A 25,645-nucleotide genomic window follows, 5' to 3' on the forward strand; every position below is an offset into this window, starting at 1 on the left:
TGAGCGCCACCGTGTGTCTCTTTAATATAATGCAATCCAGGCCAGAGACTAGACAGACTTACTTTAATTAAACATTTACGTTCCATAAACAGAGGAGCATGTTTTCTACAGTATCTATCTATCTATCTATCTATCTATCTATCTATCTATCTATCTATCTATCTATCTATCTATCTATCTATCTATATTGGGGCCTTTTCTACAGTATCTATCTATCTATACAGTATATATCTCTATCTATCTATCCATCTATCTATTTCTCTGTCTCTCTCTCTATCTACCTACCTATCTATCTATCTATCTATCTATCTATCTATCTCTCTCTCTGTCGCTCTCTATCTATCTATCTATCTATCCATCTATCTATTTCTCTGTCTCTCTCTCTATCTACCTACCTATCTATCTATCTATCTATTTATCTATCTCTCTCTCTGTCGCTCTCTATCTATCTATCTATCCATCTATCTATCTATCTCTCTGTCTCTCTCTCTATCTATCTACCTATCTATCTATCTATCTATCTCTCTGTCTCTCTCTATCTATCTATCTATCTATCTATCTATCCATCTATCTCTCTGTCTCTCTCTCTATCTATCTACCTATCTATCTATCTATCTATCTATCTATCTATCTATCTCTGTCTCTCTCTATCTATCTATCCATCTATCTATCTATCTCTCTGTCTCTCTCTCTATCTATCTACCTATCTATCTATCTATCTATCCATCTATCTATCTATCTCTCTGTCTCTCTCTCTATCTATCTACCTATCTATCTATCTCTATATGCAGTGAAAGACCATGAAGATCTGATGGTCTCTGATGAGAAACTAAGTTTGGAAAAGAGTAGCAACATTAGCATCATTGAATACTGTGAACTGTAGCTGATGGCGAGCACAGCGAGGCCACTGGGGCCCTACAGCTGTTTGGCAGCAAGGGAGAAGCTCAACCCTTAGAATAACTTGCTCAAAGGAACTAAGATTTGTTGATAGTTGGAAAGTAACTTTGGACTGATAGAGGCGCTAGAAGGATGTGTTACTTTTATTGACTGTTATCAGTGTCTTTTTCCTTCTCTTTAGGCCTTTAATTGCCAGAACAGCTGAAGACATGAAAGGGAAGAAAGAGAAAGAGGGGGAATGACATGCAGCAAAGGGCCACTGGTCGGAATCGAAACCTGCGGCTGTGGCACTGAGGACTGAGCCTTTGTACATGGGGCGCACGCTCAACCAGCTGAGCCACCAGGGCACCCCCTTTTTTTTTTTTTTTCTGAGTCTATATTCAAGCCACGGTCAGCTGAGCATTGTTACTTTCGTTCTCTAGTAGCGTTGGGTTTCGGCTTCCTGTGGGAAGTCTGACATCATTCTCAGGATCCAAACTTTCTGAACTTGTTTGTGAACATTTTGATTCATGATGAAATCACCAGAGATTGTGTTCAAATATTCTCTCTGTGCTTAAACATTATAAAACACTTTAGTGGCCATGAGGGGATATTGTTGGTTATACCATGGTCTGGGTGAATACTCGATTCTGATTGGATGGTGCTAACACACACACTGTAAGAAGTTACACTCTGAACACCACAGGATGGAGCAAACACACTTAAACAATACTTACTTACTTAAACAAATAAAATACATTGACATTTGATTTTTATATGTATTTATTCAGAAAAAAAGTTTCCTAATTGCAAATGAGTGATTTATAAACAGATTTTTATAAGAAAAGGTTGGCCTAAACTACATGTTTAAAGGATCACTTTGAGTGGTCTCAGTAGTCAAAAGGGAAGAATCATGTGTGAACTGCCCAGACGTGGTTGAGAAGCCACAGCAGTACGGTCTAGTAGTGGATTCAACATGAAATGCTTCACATGCCTGCTCTCTCTGTGTCTTTTCTCTCAGTCTGTGGGTGAGTTATTCTACTTTTCTCCATTTTTATGTATCCATTGATGGTTTTGTGTAACACAGCATTACATCATTGACGTTGATGTCTCAGAAAGTCAAATCTTTTATAAATAGAAGCTGTATGTCTCAAGCCCCTTCATACCCAATACACACACCATGTACTTCACAGGAAAACTTGAATTTAATTTATGTTATTGTATAAAACTGAACTTGTGTCGAAGTTTAAAGTGAAAGACAACTGTTATGCTGGTAGGTCAGACTTTAATAACATTTACTTATATAACACAATGTTTCTGCACCTAAAAGATTCAAATATAATATATTTATACTTTAAATCATATGAGATTGATATGTTTGGGAACTAAAGTCCTTACTGTTAGTTTACTGCCTGAAGATAAGTCTCCTCTTAACCAACTGTTGGGTGGCATATGTAATATAAGACTATTTAGTTTAAATAAGCTCAACCTCAACCAGATAAGTGGCTGTCACCCTACTGAACTCTAGCTCGGCATCCCAGTGACAACCAACCAACTAAGCCCCCCCCCCCCCACACGGACAATTTGCACCACCCTACCCCACCCATACTGTTCTATTTATGTATTTACAGATGTACATACTGTAAGTACACCTATACATAGCCATATTCTACTGCTCTTCATACTATGCATCCTGCACATACACTTATTCTTACTACTCTAATGTTACCACTCTACACATATCTGTACATACTGCACATATCTGTCTATATGGTGCATACAGAATATCCATATTTATTCAGTTTTTCTCATTATATATCCTCCTAATACACTACATATATCTATATCTATATCTATATTATTCTTTCTACTATTATAATGTCACTGCTACTACATTGCACATATCTGTACATGTTGTTCATACATTGTTCATATTACATAGCCATATATATTCTGCTCTTATAACACTGCAATATATCTTTTGTCCTGTCTCCACCTGTCTATACTTGTATATCACGTTGCACTTTTCTGCTTTTTTGCACTTCTGGTTGGACGCAAACTGCATTTCGTTGTACAATGACAATACAGTTGAATCTAATCTAAAGCATTTAAAAGCTGCCTTAATCTTTGTGCATCAGTAATAATAATCTAGAACACTCTTTCTGTGCCTATTGAGTACTTTTACATCTGATACTTTTAGTACATTCGCTGCTTATACTTTTGTTCCTCAATTTATGAACTAAAAGTAGGAATGCCAGACCTTTAACTGTGATGCAGTATTTGTATTATAGTGTGGTATTTCTGATTATGCCCCATGTATCCCTGTTATCCCACATGCACTATGGAGCATTAGGGTTATAAAATCACAATTATATTCAAACATAGCAGACGGTGTCAGTATCTTTGTAGATTTAGGGTGTCTAACTTCTGCTTTTTTATTTTCGTATACTCCAGTGATCTGAATGAGGAACTTGAGCTTCACAGCAACTCTGTTCCGGTCTTAGAAATTATAAGTAGCTTTTTGGCCACAGAGTCACGTTAGTGAAACTTGCCTACACGATATTTGGGTAAATCTCTGTGGGTTGTCGTGAGTATTCACTCGAAAGTATACCACAACAACATTTTCAACTGAGTCTCAAACAATAGTCCGGTGCGCACACAGACTTTGAAATAGGTTTTGCTTACTGTAAGTTTTCTTCCGGTCTGATCAAAATTTCGTGGCAATCTATCACAATAGTTGTCGAGATGTATCAGGGTTATGTTAAGTGTAGAAAACATGATAAAATGCCTGTAGAGTGTCCTTACAGTGGAGAAAACATGATAAAGTGCACTAAGGGTGCCCTTCCAGTGTAGAAAACATGATAAATTGCCCTAAGGGTGCCCTTTCAGTGTAGAAAACATGATAAAATGCCTTCTAGGGTGTCCTGCCAGTGGAGAAAACATGATAAAGTGCCCTAAAGGTGCCCTTTCAGTGGAGAAACCATTATAAAATGGCTGTAGGGTGCCCTTTCAGTGGAGAAAACATGATAAAGTGCCTTCTAGGGTGCCCTTTCAATGGAGAAAACATGATTAAGTGCCCTAAGGGTGCCCTTCTTGTGGAGAAAACATGATAAAATGCCTTTAGCGTGTCCTTTCAGTGAAAAATACATGATAAAGTGCCCACAGGGTGCCCTTTCAGTGGAGAAAACATGATAAAGTGCCCTAAGGGTGCCCTTCCAGTGGAGAAAAACATGATAAAGGGCCCTAAGGATGCCCTTCCAGTGGAGAAAACATGATAAAATGCCTTCTAGGGTGTCCTTCCAGTGGAGAAAACATGATAAAGTGCCCTAAAGGTGCCCTTTCAGTGGAGAAAACATAAAATGGCTGTAGGGTGCCCTTTCAGTGGAGAAAACATGATAAAGTGCCTTCTATGGTGTCCTTTCAATGGAGAAAACATGATTAAGTGCCCTAAGGGTGCCCTTCTTGTGGAGAAAACATGATAAAATGCCTGTAGGGTGTCCTTTCAGTGAAGAATACATGATAAAGTGCCCACAGGGTGCCCTTCCAGTGTAGAACACATGATAAAATGCCCTACGGGTGCCCTTTCAGTGTAGAAAACATGATAAAATGCCTGTAGGGTGTCCTTACAGTGGAGAAAACATGATAAAGTGTACTAAGGGTGCCCTTCCAGTGTAGAAAACATGATAAATTGCCCTAAGGGTGTCCTTCCAGTGGAGAAAACATGATAAAATGCATTCTGGGGTGTCCTTCCAGTGGAGAAAACATGATAAAATGCCTTCTAGGTTGCCCTTTCAGTGGAGAAAACATGATAAAGTGCCCTAAGGGTGTCCTTTCAGTGGAGAAAACATGATAAAGTGCCTTCTAGGGTGTCCCTTCAGTGGAGTAAACATGATAAAATGCCTGTAGGGTGCCCTTCCAGTGGAGAAAACATGATAAAATGCCTTCTAGGGTGCCCTTTCAGTGGAGAAAACATGATAAAATGTCTGTAGGGTGTCCTTCCAGTGGATAAAAACATTATAAAGTGCCTGTAGGGTTTTTTTTTAGGTCGAGAAAACATTGCCCTGAAGGCTGTTTTATGCTTCTGCGTCAACTCCACGCCGTAGCTACTCCGTGGCTCTTATGGCGTCGTGACCCTTTGGGAGTTCTGCGTCGGGGTTGCTTTGCATTGCGGAGCATTTCACCACCATAACGCTAGGGGGAGATAAGTCTGAGGGTATCTGCGAGGTGTCTGCCAGCCAGTTTATGTTTTGTTAGCAAGCTAACTTTAGCAAAACTGCCCACAAAGTACTGCTTGCTGGAGAAGTGCTAATTTCAAAACATTACTGACATATAGACACTTTACAAACAGATAACCCCGTCATTGTAACCAACATATGTCTGAGTTTATTAGCAGAGCTGATGTCAGTGAACTAGCATGTTGCTACTCCCCACAGTAGGCTGCTGGAAACACCCACTATCAACACACAGGACCAGCTGACCAATCACAGTCACACAGGACCAGCTGACCAATCACAGTCACACAGGACCAGCTGACCAATCACAGTCACACAGGACCAACTGACCAATCACAGTCCTTGAAACACCGACTATCAACACACAGGACCAGTTGACCAATCACAGGCCTTGAATCATTGTATCATCCTCGTATCATGTGGCTGCACCGACAGTGTTGTTGTCATTACTTAGAATTCCTCATGGGGGCGACAGAAACTACGCACTGTAGCTTTAAGCATTGTATGGGCATGTAAACTACCACATTTTAAATACTAATGGACCTACTGTGTCTGAATATTACAGTTTTTTACAATTGCTAAAACACAATTTTGCAAACTAGGCTGGTTTTATCAAAATACTCAACACAATTCACAAAACCACACACCCAAACTGCAAAATACCTCATATATATCCTGCAAAATGAAGCACTGCAACCAAAACTACATATATCATTATCAAAATCAACCTTTTGCACCACATGGCACACACTTCATTCATATTACCAGATTTTTGTCTAACCAACTACACACTGTTGGGCATAATGAAAAGCACTCTCATATTTAGTATGCTTTGTCATAATACTAAAATAGTTCAAATTGTAGAAAATTCTTCAGATTGTTCACATGCACAGAAATATTTGCAGATACACACACATGCTGTTGAAACATTTTTATTTTTATTTTTCACCAAACAAGTCAGTGCAACATATGCACAGCAGATATATTTACATTGGACTGAACAAAAATATGCTCACAAAACACAGTAAACTGAAAAAGAAAACTGCAGAAAAAATATATAGAAAAAAGAGGCATCATAGTGCTTACTTCCTGATTAAAGTGGAAACAATGAACCTTGGAGGTGATTGGTCAGGTGGCTCATATATTGTCCAATCAGCTCATGTAGTGTCATTTTGAATGGCAGTGTTTTGAAATGGCAAATATGTGACTTTATGACAGACTTATGCAGAGAACCGTGTTCAGTGCATTTAAAAAGTGCCGTTTTGAATAGCAAAATGTGTGTAAAGCAGAAACCGTGTTTAGACTTTTGGAGACTTGAGAAGAGGTTTTGCTCTCTGTGTGTCAGTTTAAATAATTGTGCTACGCATGTCATTATAGTGTGTTAGCAACTGGGAAAAACTAAAAAAAATCATTTAGTTTTTAAAAAGAGACAGTACACATTTGTGGCTTCTCCTTTACCTTTCAGATTGTGACGCCGATGGAAATGGGTACTTCATGTATGCCGACTTCTGGTGTGCCATGTACTCCAGAGACCGCGAGCAGGTGGAATATCTGGTCGACTGGTACTTTAACGAAGAGTTCATGATGCAGTACAACAGCACCGTCGGGAGCTGGACGGGCTTCACTCCAGCTGGATTAGTGTCTGCGTCGATGTTAAACGCAGACAAGCATGATCTTCTGCAGAGGAGAGTGGAGAAGGAACTGATATGTGTCAACAATGTCGATTTGATATTTAACATAACTGAGGAGAACATGGGTAAATATTCAATCACTCAACACACGATCTATGTTCAGTCTCGTGTGTGTTTAAGGCCGGTTACACACTGGCTGCGTGGCATGTCCGTTAATATTTGGGCTCCCATGTTAACAGGTTAGAGCGTAGCGAAACCTTCTGGAGCCTATTTTGCCGTCAACACTGCCGATGTTGTCTTTGCTGTAATCAGATCAGTATATATTCATGTTTATGGGAAACATCCATGTGTTCAGACAAGGCTAGCAGTACAGCAGCAGCAGCAGCGCCGCGTCAGACACCTTTCTGGTGTGGAAAGACGTAGAAAACACCACGCAACAGACACGCAACAGACACACCACGCTTACGCCACGCAGCCAGTGTGCAGGAGGCCTAAAGGCGCTGACACACCGAGCCGATAATCGGCCGTTGGACAGTCTGGTGAGGTCGGTGACTGGAGTCTGTTCGGTGTGTCCCGTGCCGTCGTCAGTCTGGGGGGCTGTCGGCCTTCATTTGGGTCGACTTGACTTGCTGGGTCAGAGGGCGGGCAGTCGGACTCAATGACCCATCTGATTGGTGGAGAGCTAACCTGGATATGACGAGCGGGATGAACCAAGGGGGTAAGCTCAGAACTCGAGCCATCATGGCGCCATTTTGTTGCTAACTGGCCATCACCTCCTGTTAGCATTCCGCTGACCGCCATTTTTTTTTTACGTCACTTGACTGAGAATAACTTTACATCTGAAGCGTTTAAAGACTCTATTTGTCCATTGTTTAGTTCGAAAGAAACACAACAACGTATAAAAGGCTCCATTACCTTGTATCTCACGTTATGGCTCCGTAGCAGACGCTTTTATAACAATAGGCTAACGATTGGGTCATAACCACGAGACTTACTGTCACACAGTAGAGGAATTACCGTATAGTACAGGAGAAGCTCGCAGGCAGTTTCGACTTACGTTAGCTGTTTAGGTTTAATGACTAATGTTAACTAGCATGTTAGTGATCAGTAATTAGCCTGTGTCTATGTTATCTCCTTACATATACCTACGCTCTCCGTCTCTGTAAGATTGGGAATGATTGAGATTTCTCTTGGCACAGCTACCAGAACACTTACAACTTTCAGACAGGTTGCTCACGTCACATTTACGCTGTCTCTGTCAGTTGGAGGCTGCGCAGTAAAGCAAGAGATCACCGGAAAAGTGCTTCTAATATCCTTCACTGGTCTCCGTCCAGAGCAACGGGGTCTATTGGTCCATTAATATATATGTCAATGGGATGAACGTGACTAGAGTCTCTCAAAATTTGAGTAAAATCTTTTAAACTGACCTGTGTTTATCTGAGATGAAGACAGATTCAGCAACTGCACGGCCTATTTCTCTCTTCAGATGTTTCCAGAAACGTGTCGGTGAACTATTTTAGTCCAATATGAGATCAGATTCTGAACGAGACGCCATGACGGTTGGGGAGAAGTCAGACCGCATGTGACGCGTTCGTCCAATCAGCTGCCGGTTTTAATTTTTTGTGCGACAATACAGATTAGCGCCGCCTGCTGTTATGGAGACATATTACGTCTCGCGCACGCGCAGAACGCACGCTCAAGTCTGCGTCTCTTCGGTGTGTTCTGAGGAACGTTTTGGACCTCGGGGAGACTGATCAGTCCCACTGGCTCTACTGCTGAGGGTCAGCCGTCAGGTTTAGAAAGGGAAGATGTTCTTGCAGCACTCCTGCTCCTTCTCCACATCTGACTTACTTAGACTTAAGCCTTTAGATTCCCATAGGAACATAGGCCATCGACGAAGCTCTTCCATCCTCTCCGGCCTTGGGCCCTCCTCTCCAGATGTTGCCACGTCAGCCCTTCTTTCTTCATCTGCTGTTCTGTGGTTCTTCTCCAGGTGGTTGTCGGTCTGCCTCTCTTCCTCCTGCCCTGTGGGTTCCACGTCAGCGCCTGTTTAGTGATTGATTTCTTTCTCCTGAGCGTGTGCCCTATCCACTTCCATTTCCTCCTCCGGATTTGCATTTCTATTGGGTCTTGTTTGGTGAGTTCCCACAGGTTGGCGTTAGAGATGGTGTTAGGCCAGTATATTCCTAGGAGGCGTCTGAGGCATCGGTTGGTGAAGGTCTGCAGCTTATTGAGTATGGTGGTGGTAATTCTCCAGGTTTCTGAGCCATAGAGTAGAGTGGTCTTTACGTTTGAGTTGAAGATTTGCAGTTTGGTCTTGAGTGACAAGTTTTTTGCCTTCCAGATATTGTTTAGCATGTTGTATGTTTTCCTTGCTTTTCCGATCCTGGCTTGGACATCGTCCTCCGTGCCACCTTCCCTTGAAATGATGCTACCAAGGTATGTGAAGCTGTTTACATCCTCTAGTGCATTTTGATCCATGGTCCTTCTCCACATGCAGAGAGGTAATTATACTGAGCATGTGCATAGCAGGTGTCATTACTGTAGTGTCTTGTAAAAGTTTTTTAGAGTGGGTTTATCTCGAATTGAATGTTGAGAATCCATTCTTCACCCAAAATCCATAGTTTAAATATGACAGATGTATGGATTTGGGGTGAATAATGGATTAAGGAGTCATTTTTATTCAAAACGAATGGCTGGGATAGATCCAGCATCCCTAAAAACCCCAGTTAGACATCTCAAAAGCTAATATTGGTAAAAAAAAAAATACTTTCAGTATTTTTACCCAGGCCCTCTGGGCACCCTGACTTTGATTGGCTCTCCAGGCGTTTTCCCGAGGATTTGGCCATGGATAAATTGGGAGGTGTTACTAGACACCTATAGGAACACATGGTAAAAAAAGCTATTGGTGAGAATTTTTTTAGCAGATTTGCAAAACAAATGCCTAACTTTCCCTAACTAGTTGGTGTGACTGCGGCTTACTGTTCTAGTAAGCACGGGACTCTCTAGGCGCCTCTCTGTCACCTCCACAAAATCTTTGCTGTTTTTCTATTTTACAAATATTAGTTGTCTAGATCAGAAGGGGCAATGAGGCAAGCATGGAGGAATTAAAGACTATTTCTACTGGGCATCCTGCTAGCCAGTGTGTAGGGCTGTGTCTCAAACCACCTACTTGCACACTTCAAACACTTAGTTTTAAGTTTATCGTGGAGATAACGCAAAAAGTCTGAGTACTGAAAGTACCAGGATGACCCCCTAAAAACGGTCAAAAAGTTCAGTGTGGAACGATGGACACTACGCGCACTAAACGGGCGCCATCTGGACAACGCAGCGGAAAGGGGCGGGACCAGGGACGTCGACCGGCAGCTGATTGGACGAACGCGACACGTGGGTCTGGCTTCTCCCGGATTTCACAACAGAGCGTAACGGGCGTCTCGTTCAGAATCCGATCTCATATCGGACTAAAATAGTTCACCGAAACGTGTTTCTGAAAACATTTTAAGCGAGAAGTAGGCCATAGCAGTTTGCTGAATCTGTCTTCATCTCAGATCAGCAAAGGTCAGTTTAAAAGATCTTCATCAGATTTTGAGAGGCGGCGGGGCGAGCCGACCGCTCGTCATTTCCGGTAAGTGTTTTAACATTAAGTGTTCATTTTGGGTCAACACTAACCATCCAAAGTGGGCGCTACGGCAGGAAGTGGTCAGTGACCATTAGCAGTGTACTGACAGAAGGTTGCGGTTTGAGACACAGCAATCACACAGTTAGCTGGGTCGCCTGTGTGCCGCCGTTTTTGTGTCGGTTTCCAATGAGAAGTCAGGAGCTGGGGTGTCCTTTCCCGAGACTTGGCTGAATCCTGGAGTGCTAATAATAATAATAATAATAATAATTTTATTCTAGAGCAGAGTTCTGGACGAGTTGGAGTCTGTGCTGGTACCGTTTAACAGGGTGACTATTTTTCTGTGTGCCAATCTGACGGCCACATTCTGCTGTCTGATGAATCATGCACACATTTAAGGAGCTGATCACATTTCACTGAAATTGTACGTTGTACGATTTCATGTGACAAATAAAAATGAATTATTGATTGATTGATTGATTGATTGATTGATTGATTGATTGATTGATTGTTAAAGGGATACGCCACCGTGTGTTGAAATAGTTCTTATCACGGTCTCCCCTGGCTGTAGATAGGTGGGCCAACGCATTTTTTGTAGTGCAAGTAATTAGGTTGTTTTTTTGTCTTTTGTTGGCTCACTTTTACTCACAACATGCTAACCGGCAACATAGGATTCCATTCACTACGCTAAGCTAACTAGCGGCGGCGCTGCCGGTGTTGCACCGGACTAAAACAATGCATGCACAAACAATGTGTTGGCCCACCTATCTACAGCTAGAGGAGACCTCACCTATCTACAGCTAGAGGAGACCCCTCCTATCTACAGCTAGAGGAGACCCCACCTATCTACAGCTAGAGGAGACCTCACCTATCTACAGCTAGAGGAGACCCCACCTATCTACAGCTAGAGGAGACCCCACCTATCTACAGCTAGAGGAGACCCCACCTATCTACAGCTAGAGGAGACCCCACCTATCTACAGCTAGAGGAGACCCCACCTATCTACAGCTAGGGGAGACCCCACCTATCTACAGCCAGGGGAGACCGTGATAAGCCCTATTTCACCTATCTACAGCTAGAGGAGACCATGATAAGCCCTATTTCACCTATCTACAGCCAGGGGAGACCGTGATAAGACCTATTTCACCTATCTACAGCCAGGAGAGACCATGATAAGCCCTATTTCACCTATCTACAGCTAGGGGAGACCGTGATAAGCCCTATTTCACCTATCTACAGCCAGGGGAGACCGTGATAAGACCTATTTCACCTATCTACAGCTAGGGGAGACCGTGATAAGCCCTATTTCACCTATCTACAGCTAGGGGAGACCGTGATAAGACCTATTTCACCTATCTACAGCTAGAGGAGACCGTGATAAGACCTATTTCACCTATCTACAGCTAGGGGAGACTGTGATAAGCCCTATTTCACCTATAGGGTAGACCGTGATAAGCCCTATTTCACCTATCTACAGCTAGGGGAGACTGTGATAAGCCCTATTTCACCTATCTACAGCTAGAGGAGACCGTGATAAGCCCTATTTCACCTATCTACAGCTAGGGGAGACCGTGATAAGCCCTATTTCACCTATCTACAGCTAGGGTAGACCGTGATAAGCCCTATTTCACCTATCTACAGCTAGGGGAGACTGTGATAAGCCCTATTTCACCTATCTACAGCTAGGGGAGACTGTGATAAGCCCTATTTCACCTATCTACAGCTAGAGGAGACCGTGATAAGCCCTATTTCACCTATCTACAGCTAGAGGAGACCGTGATAAGCCCTATTTCACCTATCTACAGCTAGGGGAGACTGTGATAAGCCCTATTTCAACAAACGGTGGCGTATCCCTTTAAAGACTGGAAGCAGGGGAAACAGCTAGCCTGACTCTGTCCAAAGTTAAAAGATACCCCAACACCTTTAAAACCCACTAATTAACACATTGTGTCTTCTTAATTTAAATCATACACATAGAAACTGCAAAAACAACATTTTGTGGTTCAAGAGAAGCTATGAGTTGGAACTATTTCTTGATAAACAGCCATTTATCCATCCGCCCAGGACCTGACTGCAGTGACTCAGGCTCTGTGTACGGTAAGTTGCCAGATTGGTGAGCACAGGTACGATATACAGGCTTTTGCTTTTAGCATAATGCTACCAGACCTGGCCACCTCACTGTCACCACTATTCACCAAGATATAGTTCTCTCCTAAGAACACTATTAAACAAACTAAATGCATTGTCAACATTTGTGAGCTTTAGAGGTTTTTTTCAATTCAGACAAAGCCTTGTTTGCTGTTTTTCCCTGTTTCCAGTCTTTATGCTAAGCTAGGCTAACCAAACCCTGGGCCAACGTGCTATCTTTCAGTAAAAACTCTTCACTTTCTGGTCTCAGCTGAACCCAGCGTCACGCTTGTGGAGACCACCAGCTCCAGCCACGGCACCATGCTGGTTTGCAGCGCATATGACTTCTACCCCAAAAACATCAGGGTGACGTGGTACCGGAACGGACAGGAAGTGACCTCGGGCGTGACCTTTAGCGAGGTGATAACAAACGGAGACTGGACCTATCAGGTCCACTCTTACCTGGAGTACACACCTGGCCGGCAGGACGGGGTCAGCTGTATGGTGGAGCATGTCAGCCTCAGGAAGCCCAAGATTTATAACTGGGGTGAGGATGGAGCTACGATTATATTATATTAATGTGAATTGATTCTGAAAGAGCACAATGTCCTTTTTTAATCTTAAAGGTGCCCTGCCACATGTATTTCATGACAAATGCCTTGGTTACCTTGTTTCAATCCATTCTAGCATGGTATAGAAAGCCTCAGCTCGATTTCTGTCAGTTCTCATTAATATTCAACAAGCTAAGCTGTTTGAATCTGATTGGCTAACAGCTAGCCAATGAGAGCCTGGCTGTCAGAATCCTTTACCCAGCGCAACTGGGCGAGCTCATGAATAGTAATGAGCTCAGGCAACATGATGTCAGACTGACCAGCTGTTGTGATTGGTCTGATTTCTCTGCTTATTTCTGTTCAGTGGCTAGAGCTGACAGAGGAGGTAGCAGTTCATTTTCACATTCACCACATAACACATACACATATGGACTAACAGATTTCAACAAATACAAGTAAAAACGGTTTTGTATGGCAGGGCACCTTTAAAGTAATAATCTTGATTTTCATTTAAATAAATGCAAATGTAAAGGTGCAGTAAGCGATGCTGCGTGAAGATTGTTGATATTTGAACATGAATGTGCATTGCCATCGCAGCCTCTTCTGTCTCTGATCACTAAACGAAATATGGCAAAGTAGATTTTAGCTCACGTTAGGTTGTGGATTAGCTAGTCTCGCATTGCCAGACCTTCTTCCACAGCGCTGCAGAGGGAGGGTCTGTCTAGTCCACACAGCATTCTGGGATGGGAGAAAAACGTGCTCTGGTTTATCGGCATTTCTTTAAACCAATCGTGCAACAGAGAACTCAGATTGGACAGATAGTCTAGCTAGCTGTTTGCTGTTTTCGTCGCTTCAGACGCTGACAGCCACTGTCCAAACGTCCGTATTTTACGAGTTCGGAGTGAGAACGTGTTGTTACTACGGCAACAAATCTCACCACAGAAAATGAAACTTCAAAAACAAGTGAAAGTGAGATCCCAAAAACACAGCTGCAGTTACCGTTATCGCCACTCCACCAAACAGAGCAAAACAAAGAGCTTTGAGACTGTAACTTTAGGTGCAGCATTATTTTTTCATCAACAGGAATCTGTGACTACGTTTACAAGCTGTCAATTTTCGGGTTATGGTCGGGTTAAGGTCACTATTCAGGTTTCTGAAACATTCGGAATAACCCGTTTACATGCGTGAGCAAAGAGAGTTACTCCTACATGGAATTTGTAATCAATTGGCGATATCCCGAAATAAACGGCGACGCACGGTTAGCGTCTGGACGTAGCCTACGGACAACCTTAAGACGTAATAACTTCTCGGTCCCCTTCTTATAAATCTCACTATCTCGGTACTTTCTGCCGTCAACAGAAGACATTATATTCATGGTTTTCACCACACTAACAAAAGACATTATATTCATGGTTTTCACCACACTAATGAAGACATTATATTCATGGTTTTCACCACACTAATAAAGACATTATATTCATGGTTTTCACCACACTAATAAAAGACATTATATTCATGGTTTTCACCACACTAACAAAAGACATTATATTCATGCTTTTCACCACACTAATAAAGACATTATATTCATGGTTTTCACCACACTAACAAAAGACATTATATTCATGGTTTTCACCACACTAATAAAGACATTATATTCATGGTTTTCACCACACTAATAAAAGACATTATATTCATGGTTTTCACCACACTAATAAAGACATTATATTCATGGTTTTCACCACACTAATAAAGACATTATATTCATGGTTTTCACCACACTAATAAAGACATTATATTCATGGTTTTCACCACACTAATAAAGACATTATATTCATGGTTTATCACCACACTAATAAAAGACATTATATTCATGGTTTTCACCACACTAATAAAAGACATTATATTCATGGTTTTCACCACACTAATGAAGAAATTGGTTTCCTCCTCGCTCCAAAAGTGTGGTGCTGTGCTGCGTCTCGCCATGTTTACCTCTACTTCTTGTTTACTTCCGGTATACTGCGCGCAAGTATTCTGCATTGACATATATATATATATATAACTATATTATTATAGTATATAATTATTATTATAACTATGTTTTCTGGCGCATACAAGAAGTTCCTCTACTCAAAAGACCAAGATTCCTTGCGAATAGAACATGCGCAGAACACAAATCAATGTTCCTTTTGATGGGATATGCCGATACGCGTTTACATGACCAAACTTTCGGGTTAGAAAAGGGGTAACCCAGGTAGCATATTCGGGTTTTTGCCGGTGTTTACATGGCCGTGCGCGACCGGGTTATTGCTAATATTCCGGTTTTGAACGGGTTATTGGCTGCATGTAAACGTAGTCTGTGTCTTCTGCACATATAATAGCCGTTTGTGATGTCGTTTTGTTCCAGATTCTTCCATGCATCAGTCTGAGAGAAGCTTCCTGATTGGTGGAGCCTCTGCCCTGCTGTTGGGAGCTGTGTTACTGTCCTCGGGACTGGTCCACTACAGGAGGAAAAGCTCTGATCCACGATTTTCAAACACTTTATAACTAGTTTAGCTAATTTTAGACATATAAGACACCAGTTACCAATAGCTGCAGCTAAACTGTTTTTGCATTCAGTGATCTTCTCATATTTATCTTACTGTTCTAAAAGCTGGTCCCAGGCAGGTGGGACTACGCTAAAACCTGTATGTGCCCTTTACAAACAAGCTGTGAAACTTCTTGACAAAAAACCAAGAACCTACCATCACTGCACCATCATAAAAAAACACAACCTATTAACCTTTGACAGTTTTCTCTCTTTTGCAGACATGTGCCGGATGTATAAATTGACCCATGATCTTGCACCAGCCCCACTCAAGCAATGTGTGTCATTTTGTAGAAATAATGTAAGGGTCACCAGGGTTTCTGTAAGAGGTGACTGTTACACTCAATTTAGGAAGACTACATTTGGTCAATCAGCTTTTTCATTTACTGTAGTAGAGAAGTGGAACTTAATTCATATTTCTGTGTGAATTAAGTTATATTTCTTATATAATACTTCATATTAGAGATTGTGCAAGTCTTCTCAGCAGTTTTAAAATGTCCTTAAAGACTTGGCTGAAGACGAATCAACTATGTGATCATTGATCTTTTTATAACATGGAATGTATATTTGTATTTTGGTTTATATGTGAGTAATGCTTGTCACATGTTGTTAAGTTTCTATCTGTTTTGATAGTATTGTCTGTATTGTCTATATTGTCCTTTTATCTCCATTGCCCAGGGACCACAGATGTAAATTAGCTGTATAGCTAACTCTGGTGCAGGGCCTGAACTGTGCATGGTGCCTGACAATTAAATTAATAAAATACAAAAAAAATAAATAACTACCCTGTTAAATAATCATTATTATTATTATTATTATTAGCATATTTTCAACCTGGACCTCATTTTCCTCGCATCTGAATAATAAAAGAAAGCATTATCTACATAACACATTGCATACAAATAGATGTAATACAATGAGACGGTGATTTGGAAATTGTTGCACATTAAAGGGGCCCTGACACACGTATTTCATGACTTTGTGGTGATGGCTGAAGGTCTACCATGGACTCTGTAACCTTGGTTACCTTGTTTCAAGTCATTCTAGCGTGGTATAGAGAGCCTGCAGGAAGACTCAGCTCGATCTGTGCCGGTTCTCATTAATATTCAACGAGCTAAGCTGCTCTGATTGGCTAACAGCTAGCCAATCAGAGCCTGGCTATCAGCATATGTGAAATTGAAGTGATTCCAGCTGTAATTGTAACGTTAGGCTAAGTGTTCACACTTGGCGTCTGTTTGACATTATAATCCTACGGAGTAAACTGTGTTTCCAAAAAAAAGTCCAGAGCGCTTTTTTAAACGCCACCGCCGACTTCTGTTAAGCATCTTTTTAAAAGTTGGTTCTGTGGGCTGAAACGTGCACATGGTTTGGTTTTTGGTGAGTTGTTGAGGTATTTCAGTCTGAGCTCCCCGCCACCCTCCAGTGGATCCATCCCACCGTCGCCCCGGTTACACACACACAGGACAAAGAGAAGAGAGATGTGTGTGTCAGTCTCCATGACGACGGTAAACAGGCCTGTCAGTGTGGCTTACACACAGGTGAAACATTAGACATTAGATAGACACACACACACACTCTATCTGACACAAAACACACACACACACACTTAAAGACACACATAGAGACACACACACACATACAGACACACACACACACACACACACACACACACACTGGTCAGGACAAATGGCGGAGCCACAGCGAACGTCTGAGCCCGTCAACGTTGTTCATCAGGATGAAATCTGGTAACCCTGCTAACTGCTAGTAATCTGGTAGTAATCTGGTAGCCCTGCTAACTGCTAGTAATCTGCTAGTAATCTGGTAAACCTGCTAACTGCTAGTAATCTGGTAGTAATCTGGTAGCCCTGCTAACTGCTAGTAATCTGGTAAACCTGCTAACTGCTAGTAATCTGCTAGTAATATGGTAGTCCTGCTAACTGCTAGTAATCTGGTAGCCCTGCTAACTGCTAGTAATCTGGTAAACCTGCTAACTGCTAGTAATATGGTAAACCTGCTAACTGCTAGTAATCTGCTAGTAATCTGGTAAACCTGCTAACTGCTAGTAATCTGGTAACCCTGCTAACTGCTAGTAATCTGGTAGCCCTGCTAACTGCTAGTAATCTGGTAACCCTGCTAACTGCTAGTAATCTGGTAGCCCTGCTAACTGCTAGTAATATGGTAAACCTGCTAACTGCTAGTAATCTGCTAGTAATCTGGTAACCCTGCTAACTGCTAGTAATCTGGTAGTAATCTGGTAACCCCAGCTTCTGTTTTTTTTGTAGTTGTTGTCTGGTACTTTGGGTGCTGTCTGGCTTAACTTAGTATCTGTGTGATGTGCTGGCCCTGGGGGAGTTATGGTTGTGTAATCTGCTGTATCTGGCCCTTTGGGTATCTGGTACCTCTATTGCGTTTGTTGTGTGTTTGTTTTATTTGGATAACTTTTTCATGAAAGACAGATGTTGATGTTTAAGCTTCTGGATGGTTCTCCTCTGTAATGGTTACATACAGTGTGTTTACCTGTATTACCTGTACCTCTATTATTACTGCTACTGTTAATATATCGTCATTATTCATATTCACGTTCACTCTCTCTTCTTCCTTTTCTTTTCTTCTTAATATTCGTTGTGTTGTACCCTGGGAAATACAGCTTGCCATGATCATGGTATAACAAGACACATTCCTTGTTTTAAGGAGATTTATTGATTGACAACATTTCATTATTTGGTATGCAGTAGCAACGACAAAACTAGGGCTGTTCTCGACCTAAGGAGTTCTTGAGTGACATTTAGTTGTACCTATCATTAATTTATTTGATACGATCTTAAATCTGGGTTTCTCCTTAGGGTCATGCAAAGGTGCATATATTGATGGATATGCCTCCTTTTGCATGTTTAAACTCTTATTTCAGAAGCGTGTAATACAAGAATACTGCCTTAATGAAGTAATCAAAGTGGGTTTCAGTTGATATCTATGAGGTTAGATGTCAACCCTTATTTAATTTACCAGGGATGTGCTAGTGCGTTTCGGTAATAAGTCATTCAGCATAAAGAAGCATCAGACATGACTAATGGACTAAAGGATCTAAGGTTGACTAAGGCCAAAACCGATTGTCCCTAGTCCACTGGAGAGGACGGCACTGGAGAACATTCTCATAACAATATCTTGTTATGATGTGAAGGATTTTGGTGTGATTGGCTCTTATGAGAACTGGAAGATGTTTTTTGGTACATTACAAATAGTTTTTTTCTTAACTCTTCAGCTTTACTCTTCCTCTTCACTCTTCTCTTTTTTTTCTTTTCTTCCTCTTCCTCTTCTCTTCAATCTTCAGTTTCAATCTTTTCTTCACTCTTCCCTTCCTCTTCAATCTTCACTCTTCAATCTTCCAGCTCTTCGATCTTCAATCTTCAGCTCTTCAATCTTCAGTCTTCAATCCTTTCAACTCTTCAAGCTCTTCAACTCTTCAAATCTTCACTCTTCAGCTCTTCAACCTTTCCAACTCTTCAACTCTTTAGCTCTTCAACTCTTCAACTCTTCCTCTCCCTTCCACTCTTCAACTCTTCCAACTCATCTCTTCAACTCTTCAGCTCTTCAGCTCTTCAGCTCTTCAGCTCTTCAACTCTTCAGCTCTTCAACTCTTCAGCTCTTCAACTCTTCAGCTCTTCAGCTCTTCAGCTCTTCAGCTCTTCAACTCTTCAACTCTTCAGCTCTTCAGCTCTTTCAGCTCTTCAGCTCTTCAGCTCTTCAGCTCTTCAACTCTTCAACTCTTCAGCTCTTAACTCTTCACCTCTTCAATCTTCGATCTTCAACTCTTCATCTCAACTCTTCGATCTTCAATCTTCAACTCTTCAACTCTTCGACTCTTCAATCTTCCACTCTTCAACTCTTCAACTCTTCATCTTTTCACTCTTCAATCTTCAATCTTCACTCTCAATCTTCATTTTCAATCTTCACCTCTTCACTCTTCAACTCTTCAACTCTTCAATCTTCAATCTTCAATCTTCACTCTTCTAGCTCGAATTAACTATTTCAATCTTCAATTTCCTTTCATCTTCATATTCATCTTCAATCTTCATATTTCAAATCTTCAATATTCAATCTTCAATCTTCAATCTGATGAATTTTTATTATTAATTAGCGTTCAATAGTATGTATATGTGATGTTGATGATGATGATGATGATGATGATGTTTATTGATAGATGATGTGTTTATTATGATGTGGTGATATTTTGAGTGATTTGTTGATGATAAGTGATGTATTGATGATGTGGTATTGATGATATATTGATGATTGATGTAATGTTGTATTTGTTTGATTTTGATGATGATGTTGATGATGTTGTGTGATGATGATATGTTTGATGTTATTGTGTTGTGTATTGATTTGTTTTGTTGTGTTTATATGTGTGTGTGTGTTTGTTTATTATATATTTGTTGTTATTATGTTTTATTGTGGTATATTGATATTGATGATAGTGTTGTGTTATTGTTTTTGTTTTTTTGTTGTTTGTGTATGTTGTTGTTTGTTGTTATGTTTGTTATTGTATTGTATTATGATTTGATTTGTTTATTGATGTTGTTTGTATGTGTTTGTGTATTATTATTGTTATTCGTTTATTGTTTTTATTGTTATTTTATTTTGGTATTATATGTGTTAGTATTATTATATTGTTTTTGTTTTTTGTGTGTGTGTTATTATTATTATTTTATGTGTGTGTGTGTGTGTTATTGTGTGTGTTTATTTTATATGTGTGTGTTTATTTTATTTTGTGTTTTTTTTTTTTGTGTTGTGTGTGTTGTATAAGTTGATTATTTGAAGTGTTTCACCGTTAAAGGTACCCCCACACCTTACTCTCCCCACCACACCTACCTCTCACTACAACACCACACACACCTTCTCCAACCCACTTGTGGTAACATTCACATCTTATGTGTAAGACGGATTTATAGGAAATATGGTTCCCTCTTTGTGTGTTATATTGTTATATATGTTATATTTGTTATATATTGTTATGTGTGTGTTATATGTGTGTTATGTGTTATGTGTGTTATTGTGTGTTATATTTTGTTATATTTTGTTATATGTGTGTTGTGTTATCTGTGTGTTATATGTGGTGTTGTATGTGTGTTATGTGTGTGTTATCTGTTTGTTATATGTTTGTTATGTGTGTTAAATGTGTGTTATGTGTGTTATCTGTGTGTTATCTTTGTGTTATCTGTGTGTTATTGTGTGTTATATGTGTGTTATGTGTTGTTATGTTATGTGTTATCTGTGTGTTATATGTTATTGTATTGTTATATGTATTGTTATTGTTGTGTTATCTGTGTGTTATATGTGTGTTATGTGTTATGTTGTGTTATCTGTGTTATATGTGTTATGTTTAAATGTGTGTTATGTTGTGTTATCTGTGTGTTATCTGTGTGTTATATGTGTTATTATTATTGTTATATTTTGTTATGTGTGTGTTATCTGTGTGTTATATGTGTGTTATGTGTGTGTTATCTGTGTGTTATATGTGTGTTATGTGTGTTATATGTGTGTTATGTGTGTGTTATCTGTGTGTTATGTGTGTTATATGTGTGTTATGTGTGTGTTATCTGTGTGTTATATGTGTGTTATGTGTGTTATATGTGCGTTATGTGTGTTATATGTGTGTTATGTGTGTTATATGTGTGTTATGTGTGTTATATGTCGTTATGTGTGTTATATGTGTGTTATGTGTGTGTTATCTGTGTGTTATATGTGTGTTATGTGTGTTATGTGTGTGTTATCTGTGTGTTATATGTGTGTTATGTGTGTTAAATGTGTGTTATGTGTGTGTTATCTGTGTGTTATCTGTGTGTTATGTGTGTTATATGTGTGTTATGTGTGTGTTATGTGTGTGTTATCTGTGTTTCAGTACGAGAGGGACAGTGTGAAGCTGAAGCAGGGGGTCAGAGTGGAACTCCCCCATCACCTGGCAGCACGACCTCCAACCCCTGCAGAAAAACATATCCACGTACGCTGTCTTTCTGTCTGTCTGTCTGTCTGCCTGCCTGTCTGTCTGTCTATCTATCTATCTATCTATCTATCTATCTATCTATCTATCTATCTATCTGTCTGTCTATCTATCTATCTGTCTGTCTACCTACCTACCTACCTACCTACCTGTCTGTCTGTCTGTCTGTCTGTCTGTCTGTCTGTCTGTCTGTCTATCTATCTATTTCTCTGTCTGTCTGCCTGTCTGTGTGACTGTCTGTCTGTCTATCTATCTGTCTGTCTGTCTGTCTGTCTGTCTGTCTACCTACCTACCTACCTACCTACCTACCTACCTGTCTGTCTGTCTGTCTATCTATCTATCTATCTATCTATCTATCTATCTATCTATCTATCTATATATCTGTCTGTCTATCTATCTATCTGTCTGCCTACCTACCTACCTACCTACCTACCTACCTGTCTGTCTGTCTGTCTGTCTGTCTGTCTGTCTGTCTATCTATCTATCTATCTATCTATCTATCTATCTATCTATCTATCTATCTATCTATATATCTGTCTGTCTATCTATCTGTCTGTCTACCTACCTACCTACATACCTACCTGTCTGTCTGTCTGTCTGTCTGTCTGTCTGTCTATCTATCTCTCTCTCACCATCCATGTTTCTTTCCTCCATGCAGGTTGGAGCCTCTCCTCCAGTTCCTCAGACAACTCAGGCCCTGATTGGTTGGCGTTCAGCTCATTCGCATCTTCAGCTGGAAAAGTATGCCCCAGTGCACCATGGGAGGCGTAGTTTTCTGAAGGAGCTGGGCTGGCCTTTTGACTCTTGCAACTGACTTGAAGCCCCCACCACTCTGTGTCATCTTGGCTAACCACTGACTCAGTGAGCTACCAGGATGTAGCATTAAATAAAGACATGAACTAAATCAACCATGAGATCATAGCCTGTATATCCAGGTGTGAAATGTTCTGGAAATGTCCTTTTATGTCTCGTTATAACTGCTTTTCTTCTTCATTAAGGCGCTGACACACGGTTATGGAAGCTCCTTTGTAGCAGGAGCAGCTTTTGGGAAGTTAAACAGTGAAACAAATAAGACAGTTGAAGACTACACTAAGTTTGGTCTTTTGTATTTTATTATATATTTGCAAATATATAAACACAAGGTTTCTCACAAAGTGCACCAGAGCTCAGTGTGGAGAAGTCTCTTCAACGAGTGAACAAGAACACTGGTGCTACGTTTACACGTGGCGGCTATTTTCATAAACGGACATTTCTACCTCTCCGTTTTCAGAAATAACATCGTGCACAGCTGTCAGTCTTCAGAAAAGTCTTTGTTTACATGTACCCCTGTTATATATGCAGCCAAGAGCACGCCAGACCTGTAGGTGGAGGTGTAACGAGACCTGTAGGTGGAGGTGTAACGAGACCTGTAGGTGGAGGTGTAACGGTGTAACGAGACCTGTAGGTGGAGGTGTAACGAGACCTGTAGGTGGCGGTGTAACGGTGTAACGAGACCTGTAGGTGGAGGTGTAACGAGACCTGTAGGTGGAGGTGTAACGGTGTAACGAGACCTGTAGGTGGAGGTGTAACGAGACCTGTAGGTGGAGGTGTAACGGTGTAACGAGACCTGTAGGTGGCGGTGTAACGAGACCTGTAGGTGGAGGTGTAACGAGACCTGTAGGTGGCGGTGTAACGGTGTAACGAGACCTGTAGGTGGAGGTGTAACGAGACCTGTAGGTGGCGGTGTGTAACGAGACCTGTAGGTGGAGGTGTAACCAGACCTGTAGGTGGCGGTGTAACGAGACCTGTAGGTGGAGGTGTAACGAGACCTGTAGGTGGCGGGTGTAACGAGACCTGTAGGTGGCGCTGTAACGAGACCTGTAGGTGGAGGTGTAACCAGACCTGTAGGTGGCGGTGTGTAACGAGACCTGTAGGTGGAGGTGTAACGAGACCTGTAGGTGGAGGTGTAACCAGACCTGTAGGTGGCGGTGTGTAATGAGACCTGTAGGTGGAGGTGTAACGAGACCTGTAGGTGGCGGTGTAACGGTGTAACCAGACCTGTAGGTGGCGGTGTGTAATGAGACCTGTAGGTGGAGGTGTAACGAGACCTGTAGGTGGAGGTGTAACCAGACCTGTAGGTGGAGGTGTAACGAGACCTGTAGGTGGTGGTGTAACCAGACCTGTAGGTGGAGGTGTAACCAGACCTGTAGGTGGAGGTGTATCGAGACCTGTAGGTGGAGGCGTAACGAGACCTGTAGGTGGAGGTGTAACCAGACCTGTAGGTGGTGGTGTAACGAGACCTGTAGGTGGTGGTGTAACCAGACCTGTAGGTGGAGGTGTAACCAGACCTGTAGGTGGAGGTGTATCGAGACCTGTAGGTGGAGGTGTAACGAGACCTGTAGGTGGTGGTGTAACGGTGTAACGAGACCTGTAGGTGGCGGTGTAACGAGACCTGTAGGTGGAGGTGTAACGGTGTAACGAGACCTGTAGGTGGTGGTGTAACGAGACCTGTAGGTGGCGGTGTAACGGTGTAACGAGACCTGTAGGTGGTGGTGTAACGAGACCTGTAGGTGGTGGTGTAACGGTGTAACGAGACCTGTAGGTGGAGGTGTAACGAGACCTGTAGGTGGTGGTGTAACGAGACCTGTAGGTGGTGGTGTAACCAGATCTGTAGATGGCGGTGTAACGAGACCTGTAGGTGGAGGTCTTCAGGTGCGGACGAACCGATCTGTAGCGTTCGTAGGAATGGAACACCGTGGAGTAACGGACCTGGAGGACAACGGAATGACCCGAGGAATGATGGTAAAATGGATCGGTGGAATGGATCTAACGATCCGGAACGACCCGTAACGGACCCTAACGAGACCCAGGAACGGTCCCAGAACTGTCCGACATCAAGAGACAGGCAACGGTCCGGACGATCCGGTTGGACCCAATGTCCTGGTAACCGACCTGTAATGACCCGGATAGACCCGGACCGAACGGAAAGACCCGTAGAGGACCGAACGGACCCAGGTGGAATGAGACCCGACTCCGGACCCAACCGGGAGGGGTGACCAGCCCATGCGCCAGACCCGGCGGAACGGACCCGACGAACTGGAAAGACACAGAACGGATCCAGGTGAACGACTAACGAGACCGTATCGCGGATTAGTCCATGAAAGGAAGGTCGTAAGGTCCCGGGACCAGGAACGAGCCGGATCAGGCAACGGATCCAGGAACGAGATCCAGGAACGACCCGCGAACTGTCCCAGGAACGTCCCAGGGGAACGAGATCCAGGACCCAGGCGGACCGGGACGTACGGACCCAGGCCGGAATCCAGAAGTCCGTATGCGACCCAAAACGTTCCACCCGAAGCGGACCGTCAGGATGACCAGGGAAACGTAAGATGAATGGACCCAGATGACCGGACCCTAGGTCCCACCGTCGGGGTGATGGAAGATCCGTCTGTCTGGGGTGGTCCAGGAACAGACCCAGACGCAGAATGGAATGAGACTGTAACGATCAGAAGGACCCAGGAATGGTCCCGGTGGAACGTCCCAGGAGGTCCCGATGATCAGAACGAGTCCGGCGGGGGTCGACCGGGACGGGGAGGACCCGAACGTCCCGGAACGAGTCCCAGGACCGCCCGGACGATCCTGGGGACCGTCCCGGTAATCCAGTCCCAGGCGGGATGTTCAGGGAATGGAGAACGGATCTCAGGACATACCCGGATCCAGTAGGATCTGGACCCAGGAACGAGATCCAGGACCGAGACCCAGGAATGACGAGACCAGATCCAGGATGACATGGACCCAGGAATGGATAGCGGAACGGATCCAGGAAGAATGAGATCTGAAGGAGGGAATGGATCCAGGAATGACCCAGGAAGAATGGATCTTCAGTGGAATGGGACAGACCCGGAGAAGGAATGAGGATCAGGAATGGGAATGGAATGGAATGGAATGGAACTGGTGGAGGGTGGAATGGAATGGTGGAATGGAATGGAATAGATCTGTGGTGGAATGGAATGGAGGAATGGAAACAATGGAACTGAACGAAGGACAACAA

General features: G+C 42.3%; 2 protein-coding genes across 3 annotated transcripts; both read left to right on the forward strand.

Annotated features, from left to right (window-relative positions):
* Window positions 1-1,817: 1,817 nt before the first annotated feature.
* On the forward strand, window positions 1,818-16,396 carry LOC120558223 (boLa class II histocompatibility antigen, DQB*0101 beta chain-like). Of its 2 annotated transcripts, none has more exons than XM_039799185.1 (4): window positions 1,818-1,904; window positions 6,574-6,864; window positions 12,754-13,029; window positions 15,438-16,396. In XM_039799185.1, exons 1-4 carry the CDS (start codon window positions 1,853-1,855, stop codon window positions 15,575-15,577), a joined length of 759 nt encoding a protein of 252 aa, XP_039655119.1. In that variant the 5' UTR covers window positions 1,818-1,852; the 3' UTR covers window positions 15,578-16,396. The 2 variants fall into 2 exon arrangements, with proteins under 2 accessions (XP_039655119.1, XP_039655120.1); XM_039799186.1 differs by having other exon boundaries at window positions 1,825-1,900.
* Window positions 16,397-17,187: 791 nt separating this feature from the next.
* Window positions 17,188-22,662, forward strand: LOC120558160 (uncharacterized protein C20orf85 homolog). The gene is made up of 4 exons (XM_039799091.1): window positions 17,188-17,362; window positions 20,436-20,529; window positions 21,517-21,615; window positions 22,274-22,662. Exons 1-4 carry the CDS (start codon window positions 17,304-17,306, stop codon window positions 22,427-22,429), a joined length of 408 nt encoding a protein of 135 aa, XP_039655025.1. The 5' UTR covers window positions 17,188-17,303; the 3' UTR covers window positions 22,430-22,662.
* Window positions 22,663-25,645: the final 2,983 nt, after the last annotated feature.

Source organism: Perca fluviatilis, chromosome 4 (genome assembly GCF_010015445.1).
Source record: "Perca fluviatilis chromosome 4, GENO_Pfluv_1.0, whole genome shotgun sequence".
NCBI classification, from domain to species: Eukaryota; Metazoa; Chordata; class Actinopteri; order Perciformes; family Percidae; genus Perca; species Perca fluviatilis.